Raw genomic sequence first — 10,000 nt, 5'->3', positions numbered from 1 at the left:
GATTTGGATATTTAGTCATTTTGTAGCCAGGGACAATTTATATTTTTATTGTAGCTTTGTCTTCACAGGCACAAGATATGTAATCTTCAGAATCTCGTTATATTCCCTATGAGGATATAATAATAATATTAATAATGATAAATCAGTTTATTTTTATTCCTTACTACTTGTGCACAAATGATCATCTTTGTACTGTATATCAGACAAGGAAGTGGATTTCTTATCCAATGAAAAAAGGTGATAAAAAAATAATGTGAGCAAGACTTCCACTTGTGCTATCTAGTAATCTGGAAAAAATAGCAATTAATGGCAAATATTACAAAATGCCATCTTTTCTTTAAAATCAAATTGTAAAAATGCATACAGTACATCAGTAATACTTCTAGTGTGCTTTTCTTCCTTACCCAAATTGGTATATAAGTGTACACTACATGGAAATGCCTGCATGTGGCAACACTATCTGCAACTTAAAAGTGTGTATATCCTCTAATGAATGGCAGCAAGTGGAACTAATGAATAATTCTTTATTATCCAGATATTTTACGCAAACTCTCCATCACATCCTCAGAGACTGCAGTCTACCAATGAGCCCCGTGTTTCTTGGCCACAGTTTCAATGAAGTTTCTGTGGCTTGCATACAGATCTAATTTGTGTGAAATGTCTTGCCACTTCACAGCTTGGGCATCATCACCAGCATGTAACTGGAGTTTGTAAAGCAATGCATTAGGTTTGCTGTCATGAAAGTTGTATGCAACTGTCTCCATCCAGGCGTTGTCGGTGTTGCGTGGATCGTCCACGTATCCAGAATAAATCTCTTCACCTAAAATGATATGATTTATAACTCAGAGACAAGAGGGATTGTACTGAAAAACTTTTATATCATGCAGTCAACCTAATTCTATTTAAATGATCAGACACAAAAAATACCAATATAATATTTTAAAATGTGGGTCAGATACAGTTGTATACTATCTATATGAAAGAAGTTAAGTTCTTATTGTATGCTAAAAAAGTTTATAAAAGTACACCCCCCACACACACAGAAAAATACAACTCTTTTTACCTCCATTGAAAAGTTCCTTCAGTTCCTCTGTTGCTTTTGACTTCTGTTCTGATGTCATCTCCAAGAAGTTGAGAGCCTCCTCCTGGAATTCTCTCTGCAGAGTAACACTGACTTTCTCCCCAGGATCAACCATTCCCCCTGGGATAGCCCACTGGCCATTGTCCCGACGTTTGATGCAAACAAACTGCAGTATTGGATTTTTGCTTGCATCTGAAGTGAATAAATGTTCGGAGCTTGTAAATACACCTCCTGTAACTCCCTGATATATGAATTTATCAAAATGAGGTATTCCTAAAGAAGAGGGATAATATTAATATTATTATTATTGATAATATTAATATGAACATTGCAAAAGAAATAGATTATATTAAAATCTTATGACCTATTTTATATTCCATTTAATCTTAATTCTCAATACACAACTGCATCTCCAGTTCTATTTATAAATAAATGTATACACATTTATATACAAATACATATAATTATGGTGGATACCTAAACATATCTAATCTGTATCTAAATCTATCTATCCATCTATTTACAGATAGCTAGATGTAGTCAAATATTTTTTTTCCCCTGAATGATAACATTCTTAAAAGTACAGTTTTACATGCTACCAAAATTACTATAAAGATCTACAAAAGCTTAAAAAATGCTGAGTATATACATCACTGTATGTAATTAACCCCTTTCTGGGTAATTATAGCATCTCTTTTCATCACATCATGCTAGTTACACTGAAAACCTGTAGTAAATGTGATCTTTGAGAAGGATAATGGCTGAAATAAGACGGACCTGACAGAAATTACTCTTCTTTATGGCAAAACTATTTTTCAGTGTTCAAAATAATGCATATAGAATGTACTCTACAAGAATTTTCAAAATTATTATTTTTAAAGAATTGCTTTTTCAACATATAAATGTCAAAAGACCACAGGACCATTTTTTCATACAAATTGCATGCCTGTCTGCAATCCTAGCATTATCAAGGAAAAAAAGCCAATAAAGTACAGAAACTGCTTTGTTTTTCTCCAAAGGTTGCTCTTTTGGGGCTGATTAGACTATTTCAAAAATATTTTACAATACTGAAAATTTAATTGACTATATTTTTCCTGGTATGTGTAAGTGTACTATTATATAATTTTCATTTTTCATAGACACCTACAGGGTTAATGCAAGATATTTTGGGGCAGGCAAAAATAAAAATCACACCAAAAAGCAAGAAAAATGTGCATTATTTCATTGGGAGATACAGTTTGCACTTTCAACAATATTGTAGGAGCATGTAGAAACACTGCTAGCATCACAGCAAATAAAAATAGGACTTATGCATCTTTGGGGGCAAGATGATGCATTAACACTGTGGTAACTGCAACATACCCACTGATGGCCTATAAGCTAGACTCCGCTGCTTCAATAAATAGTGTGGTCATTGTGGGGAGGGGTAAATAGATGCATTAGTTTGTTAACCCCTTTACAGCAAGCAGGGAACTGCATCTGGATGAGAGAAAACTAGCAGTTATAGGCTACTCTAGGAATGCATAGGTATTAAAACCAGTAAGTATTGTTCATGGATTTCTTAGAAATTACGTCTCCACACAAAGTTAAAACCTTTCATGATTACATCTTCCTGTACCTACCATGAATAACCTTCTGGCCAGCATCCATTTTCCACCGGGTGACAATAGGGTCTGCGGCATGATTTGGTCCCCAGCGACCAAGGGCCCCACGTCCTCTGATTCCTGTGCGACCATGTGGGTTCCTGAGAACAAGAATTGCATTTTCTTCATTGAATTTCTTGCTATATCAAATCCAGGTTATAGTACTTTTAATAATCATGAAAATATAAACAATCTTACTGAAAAAGACAAACAACCACTACCTTGGTCTGCCGTTGTCAAATTCATATACTCCTTCATGAGAAACCCTATTGATAGACCCATCTACTGCATTCCACACAGGTCTGAAACCATCACTTCTGTGGAAAAGAAAGAAAGAAAAAAAATATTTTAAAAGCAACAAATTTTATTACCACAAAACAAAAACAGAAACTGACTTGACTTACCCTATGTTTGGGTCTGCATAAGCTGGTCCGGCTAAAATGTGTGGTGCTGTATATTCGGTTGGTGCATATTCAGGAAAGGGGACTGTCCAGCTGACCTTGTTATCAGGCACTTCAGAACGGGGAACCTATACAAATATAACAGTATGTGATGATTTGATCTTAGTATGAAAGTTGTTACTACAAATGGAAAATCTGCACCTAACAGTAATAGTAATTAATGCAATAATTATAATAGTAAATGTGAAAAATAACTAAGATTAATAATAACAACACTATTGGTACTACTACTAATAGCAACAACAATAATAACAATAATAATCAATAATCACAATAAATAATATACCAACAATGATCATAGTATATAATTGTTCTACTAATAAAAAGTTATGAAATTCATAATTACATTCTTTATTATATTCCCTCTCCAGTCTGCACTTGGCTGAAGGAAGCAATAACTGTTTACGGCAACTGTTAGGTATATAACATATCTAGGTAGCCTACAGAACATAACTTACATACCTTATCATCAGTTCGTGGATAAAATCCTCCTCTACACTTTATATGCATCATTGCAGCAGAAATTATGGATAATGCCTTTGGTATTTCTCCACAAACTTTAGAAGCAATTAGCATTCCACCTGACAAGAAAAAAGAGAAAAACCTGGTCAAGCCTGTCCAGCAGTTTCAATTTGAATGTTTAATGCTTAATGTTTGAAACAAATAAATGTGCTAGACATCAAAGGTCATATAGCACTATGGTAAGTATTGTGTTGGAAAGGTTAAAGAGGAGTTAAAGATCAGGATAAGATGTGTTAGATGTCAAAGATGTGTGTTTAATGTTTAATGTTTGAAACAAATAAATGTGCTAGACATCAAAGGTCATATAGTACTATGGTAATGTAATTTGTCAGAAAGGTTAGAGAGGAGTTAAAGATTAGGATAAAATGTGCTAATGTCAAATATTAGAGAGCATTATAGGTTAATATGATAGTGAAAAGGGAAAAGAGGGGAGTAAGTGAACTAGAGCAGAGATTAGTAGAAAGAGGAGGGTTAAGTGGGTAGGGTGATTGAATGAATTACAGTGTATCTGTCACTGGGGAAGGTATAGGAATAATGTTCAAGGAAAATAGAGATGGCTGTTGGAAAAGGAGAAGAATCCAGGGAAAGGGGTGTGTGTTAGCTGTTAAAGATTAGAGAGTGTTATAGGGAAGCATGGTAGCAAAAAGGGAAAAGAGGGAAATAAATGAGTTTGAGCATGGATTAGTAAAATGGGAAAGAGCAATTGAGTGAATTGCATTGTATCTGCAACTGGTGAAGGAATAGACATTGTTCAAGGAAATCTGTGACTGGTGAAGAAAGAGACATTGTTCAAGGAAAACCGAGATGGCTGGTGGAGAAGTAGGAGAATAATAATCTGGGGATGATATGGGGACTGGTGAAGGTGGTGAAGTATAAGGAAGAGTGTCTGGAGGGGAGGGGTCTGGAGCAGGACACTGTTGTGATAGAGGGGATTCATGTGAGTATTCAAGTGGGAGCAGTAGAGAGGGTGGTGTAAGCTGGGAGGGTGTAGGAGGAAGGGGGGTAGAGGGACCTTAAGGAGGAGGAGGATAGATATCTGCAAATACTTTATATGAAGGCAAAATAGGAACAGATGGATTGGGTGGATGGATAAAGGAGCTGAGTGTCCCCTTAGATTATCTTTAGGAAATTTTGGATGTCTTCAAGGGTTTCTGGAGGATAGTTGGGTGAAGAGGACTGAAAAACAATGAGGAGGAGAAGAGGCGATAGATATCTGAGGAACTGAAGAGGAAGGTGTAGGAGAAGACCTAGTAGAAGAGAGTGAAGTGGAACGGTTAGGTTGCCTGAACAACAAATAGTGAGGAGGAGGGGTAGGTATTAGGGAAGTGGTAGAGATAAGTGTATCTAGATTTAGACTGGAAAATGAATTTGACTGGGGGATAAAGTAGAGTGGAAGTAGGATGGTTTAGGGTATTGGGAAGAGATACTTGGGGAGATAAAGAAACATCTTGTGAAGATGGTGGGGAAGCAGAGTGAAGGGCTGTTTTGGAATAAGTTGAGAGAGAAAAACATTGTTGTCGTGCTTCTTGTCTGGCCTCACACGAGTGAAGCCTAGTTTGAATCTGAGGACTGCTACTTCACATTCAAGCTTATAGGCAGGGCAGCTCCTATAAAACACATTATGTGGAGCAACAGTGTTTGGCTGTGTGGCCAAAATGCTAACATTTCTGACATTGACAAGGTAAGGGTCGATATGGTCGGACATGGTAGGACAATCCACTAATATAAACTTCATGGGGGAGGTCATGTCTTCTGAAGCTAATCTTGGCAATATTAACATGGGACTTACACTGTCCTCTAGGAGGAATAGTGTAATACTGTATTGCCACTGTATCATAATCAGCAAGGCAGGTAAGTAGGTCATTTTTACAGTCTGACCAGTCCTTGTTGTAGATAGGACAAGCATTTGGGGGGATAGAAACAGTTCAAGTACAAGTATTAAGAGAGGGGTGAGGTTTGATAAGAATAGGTTTACCAGTGAAGTCAGTTAGGGTAGAGAGTGCATGAGCTTGGGATTCAGATGTAACTGTGACTCGGTGTGAACTATTGGAGTGACTGCAAAAGGTAACCTTGCCTACTTGTTTTTATTGGCACTGTTGAAAGAGAAAAGTATTCTCAGAATAGGGGACTAGGGGGGGAATCATAAAAGAATCGATCTCACTTGGCTTGGCCAAACAGAGTATTCAGAAGGCAGTAGAAGGGTGAGGGTGAGAGGAAGATGGGGTGGTGTGAGGTGGAGTAGTTCTGCAGGGGGAGGACAATAAGGATGAAGAGTAGTAATAAGGGAAGAGGGGGTAGATATTGAAGAGGACTGTGAAGCAGGAGATGAGGAGGAGAATGTTGGGGAAGAGGAAGGGGTGCTTTCTAGAGGTTGAGTAATAACCTGGGTAGGCGTTTTGGAATGGATAGAGTTGTCAGTAAGCATCGAGGAAGGGGTATTAGTATCAGTGGTTGGAGTTGTGGTCAAAGGAGGGACAGGGGTGGAAAACCATCAAAATCATGGTGAGCCTGAATAAACTGGGGAAAAGAAACGGTCTACCCCTCAGGGTCCACATAAGGGGTAAGGGCTTGGTAATTAACCAAGGGAATACCGTGCCCATGGCTCCCAGAGGCTGTTCATGACTGACACAAAGCCAATCTTTCATCCTTTCAGCACAGCTATCACATCTTAGGAATGGGATAGAAGAAGGGAATAAAGAAGATATGGAAGAGGAAAGAAGAGAAGAAAGGACCAAGCAAAATTAGTTGAGGCAAGGGCTGAGGCCCAAGATAAGAGTGATCCCCTACACTGGGTCTCAGTCCTCGTCTCCTAAGCCCTCCCATGACGACATGCTAGGTTTTGGGAGGGAAATGAGGAAAAGAAAGGGTCTATCCCTCAGGGCCCCCATAAGGGGTAAGGGCTAGGCAACTGACCAAGGAACACCCATGACTCCTGGAGGCTGTTCATGACTGACACAAAGCCAGCCTTTCATCCTTTCAGCATGGTTCTCACACCTTGGGAATGGGATAGAAGAAGGGGATGAAGAAGATATGAAAGAGGAAAGAGGAGAAGAAAAGACCAAGGTAGGGGTGATATATTTTCTAGGGTCATTTTACAAAGTCATACATTATAATTAACTACTGCTGTCAATCTGTAATGTGTTGCTAGCATCTACCATAGGCATCTCTTGGACATGTAAGGGTGAGTAAATCAAAAGGAGGTTATGTATGATGGGGTGGAACAGTTAGATCAGGGTTCTTCAGTGTCTAGATATAGAATGGCTAAAGAATTTGAGAGAGAGAGGGTAGAAGTGGACACAAACTGAGTAGCAGGGAGAGATACTGAAGGAGATGTAGAAACATCTTGGGAGGAGGGGTTAGGGGCAGAGCAAAGAACAGCACTTGTGGACGGAGCAAGAGAAAAATCTTTTTGTTGTGCTTCCTGTTTGGCCTTGCAAAGAGGTGAGGCCAGTTTTGAATCTGAGAACTGCCACCTTAGATTCAAACTTACAGGTAGGGAAGCCCCTATAAAATACATTATGGGAGCCACCATAATTGAAATATATGTGTTTGTGCAAAGCAGTTTATGTGATCATGAATAGGCAGTGCACATAAAGGGCAGTTGGCTGTGGAGTGGCAGTGCTTGGCAGGGTGGCCAACACACCAACATTGACATTGATGGGGGAGGGGTTGATAATGTCGGACAGGGCAGGCTTCTCTGCCAATATAGACATCATAGAGGAGGTCATGTCTACAGAAAGAAATTTTGGCATTCTTGGTGGACTTATGGCATCCTCCTGGGGGACTAGTATAGCATTGTACTGACACTGAATTCATAGTGAACATGGCAAGTGAGCAAGTTGCTTTCACAGTCTGAGCAATATTCATTATAGACAGGGCAATCTGTTAGAGAGATGAAGACAGTTCCTGTACAAGTATTGCAGCTTGAGGCTGGGCAAGACTAGGTCTGCCCATGAAGTCAGTCAGAGTTGATAACGTTTGAGCTATGGACTCAGATATAACTGTGACAAGGCAGCTGAAGGAAATTTTGCCTACATGTTTTTTGAGACATTGTTAAAAGAGGGTAATTATCAGAGTAAAGAGCAGTAGGATTACAAAAACTCAACCACACTTAGCTGGACTAAAAAGTGTACTTTAAAAAAAAGAAAAGAAAGAAAGAAAGAAAAAAAAAAGGAGCTGACAGCAAGTGCTGAGGAGTAACAGTAATAGCAGTGTTCGGAGTCGTAATTAAAGGACAGCCAGGAGATGGCGAACTGGAAATGGACTTGAGAAGGGGTTGAAGAAGAGAAAGGGGTAGAAGAAATGTCTGAGCAAGACTAGTTGAGCTGAGGGCTGAGGCCCATGGCAGGGGAGATTTTTAACACTGGACTTTCAGTTTCTGTCTCCTATGCTCACCCACGACAAAGAGTAAAATATATAAATGGCTTCAAACAGCCTTTGAATTTTTAAGGCAGTTTAACTGAAGGTGGCAAAAAAGGACAAAATAACAGCAGTTTATATTTGCAGCAGAGTTTTCTCTGACAGCTTTTCCCCTGTTTGATCACAGGACATGGTTAGGGAAGCTTTTTTTCAGGGTGTTGCCTGTGAGGATCATGACAGTACATTTCCTTGTGGTTTTGCAATCACTGTAGATTAAAGAATCAGTAAATTTGTGCTTTAAATTTGAAACTTAACAGTGATGGTATCAAAAGTGGCATGGTTTTCAAAATCTGGAAATAACACTGCATTGCTTGTATCTGGAAAGCCTGGAAGTGATGTGGGAGTGATATTGGCATGGGTTTCTGGTCTATAATGACTGGTGTAGCCTGCACTTGCTTTTGTAATATAGAGTATGGCTGTCTATTCAAAGTCCACATACAGTTTATATCACAGACATGTATTCCTTGTTTGAAGGAAAATCTTTTTATGAGAATCAAAATAGATAATTCTTTACAGTATGGATGCACTCGCCAGAGACTAAGTCCCAAACTCCACATCAAAAATTCATCAATCTAAGTTGCTGTCTGGGAGTACCCTTTGAGCATTGCCCGAGGGGAGGGTTATTGAGGAACTCTGCCCACTAACAACCCCTGAGAAACATTGTCTTCACCTTGGTATGCACAGCAAGATAAAGCTGAAACCCTGGGGCACCAGCTGAGAGAGGCACTTTCCGGGATCTTTTTCTTTTATTTGTGGTGTTACTGTTTGTGTCTGTAGATTATTTCTTGGACAGAATACTGCAACTTTTTGTCCTTTACAAGAATATCATATTCAAATTGCCCTAATTTAGTGTGTCCATACCGTAAAGATTATTCTCAAAATATATGAATTTCTGACTGTGTTGGTTGCCATGATACATTGGTAATATGCATTGCTAGGGACAAGTGAATGACATCCTCCTTCCACATATACTTTTTCAAAAGAAGGTGATGTCCCAACCCTTTTGAGTGAAGGAGTTTGCATTATCAAACCAATCAGTGTAAAAATCTTTTACATCACATCCTTTGAAGATCAACTCCAGTATATCATATAAAATGAGAGATTTATTTGACTCTGATACCCACAGTTACCCAATGCAAAAGCCAACTCTCAAATACCCTCACTTTGGAACCTTTTCTTTTTTAGAAATTTCAATGAGAATAATTCTGAATAACTGTAAAGCATTCATCTTCCACACACACACACACACACACACACACACACACACACACACACACACACACACACACACACACACACACACACACACACACACACACACACACACACACACACACACACACACACACACCCACGCACGCACGCACGCACGCACGCACGCACGCACGCACGCACGCACGCACGCACGCACGCACGCACGCACGCACGCACGCACGCAAGCACGCAAATCGGCAAAGCCACAACTTCAAGATGCACTTACAGATATGTCATTTCAACTGCATAATGTGCAACAGTCTCTGCCTTAAAAAATACAGTGCATAAAGATTTGTATGGAAAAATGAGAAAAAAGATTTAAAAAGCAAGAAGAACAGGAGGATGTGGAGGAGATGGATAAGGATGAGGAGGAAGAGGAGAGAAGGAGAGAAGGTGGAGGAAGTGAGGAGCAAAGGAGAGGAGGAGAGGAGGAGGGGGAGGAGGAAGAGGAGGAGGAGTAAAGAAGAAGAAGAAGAAGAAGAAGAAGAAGAAGAAGAAGAAGAAGAAGAAGAAGAAGAAGAAGAAGAAGAAGAAGAAGAAGAAGAAGAAGAAGATGATGATGATGATGATGATGATGATGATGATGATGATGATGATATGATGATGATGATGATGATGAG

General features: G+C 39.2%; 1 protein-coding gene across 2 annotated transcripts in view; it reads right to left on the bottom strand.

Annotated features, from left to right (window-relative positions):
• Positions 1-132: 132 nt before the first annotated feature.
• Positions 133-10,000, bottom strand: part of LOC113819217 (ADP-ribose pyrophosphatase, mitochondrial) — a 10,592-nt gene continuing 724 nt past the window's right edge. For both annotated transcript variants that reach the window (XM_027371465.2, XM_027371466.2), the window contains exons 2-7: positions 3,648-3,766; positions 3,129-3,253; positions 2,946-3,041; positions 2,704-2,825; positions 1,064-1,273; positions 133-820 (exon numbers count right to left, since the gene is read on the bottom strand). In XM_027371465.2, coding sequence (XP_027227266.1) covers positions 579-820; positions 1,064-1,273; positions 2,704-2,825; positions 2,946-3,041; positions 3,129-3,253; positions 3,648-3,761 — 909 coding nt within the window. In that variant the 5' untranslated portion in view covers positions 3,762-3,766 and the 3' untranslated portion in view covers positions 133-578. The remainder of the gene's footprint in view (positions 821-1,063; positions 1,274-2,703; positions 2,826-2,945; positions 3,042-3,128; positions 3,254-3,647; positions 3,767-10,000) is intronic.

Source organism: Penaeus vannamei, chromosome 30 (genome assembly GCF_042767895.1).
Source record: "Penaeus vannamei isolate JL-2024 chromosome 30, ASM4276789v1, whole genome shotgun sequence".
NCBI classification, from domain to species: domain Eukaryota; kingdom Metazoa; phylum Arthropoda; class Malacostraca; order Decapoda; family Penaeidae; genus Penaeus; species Penaeus vannamei.
The sequence above is the reverse complement of the archived record's forward strand: the minus strand, read 5'-3'. Positions and strand labels throughout refer to the sequence as shown.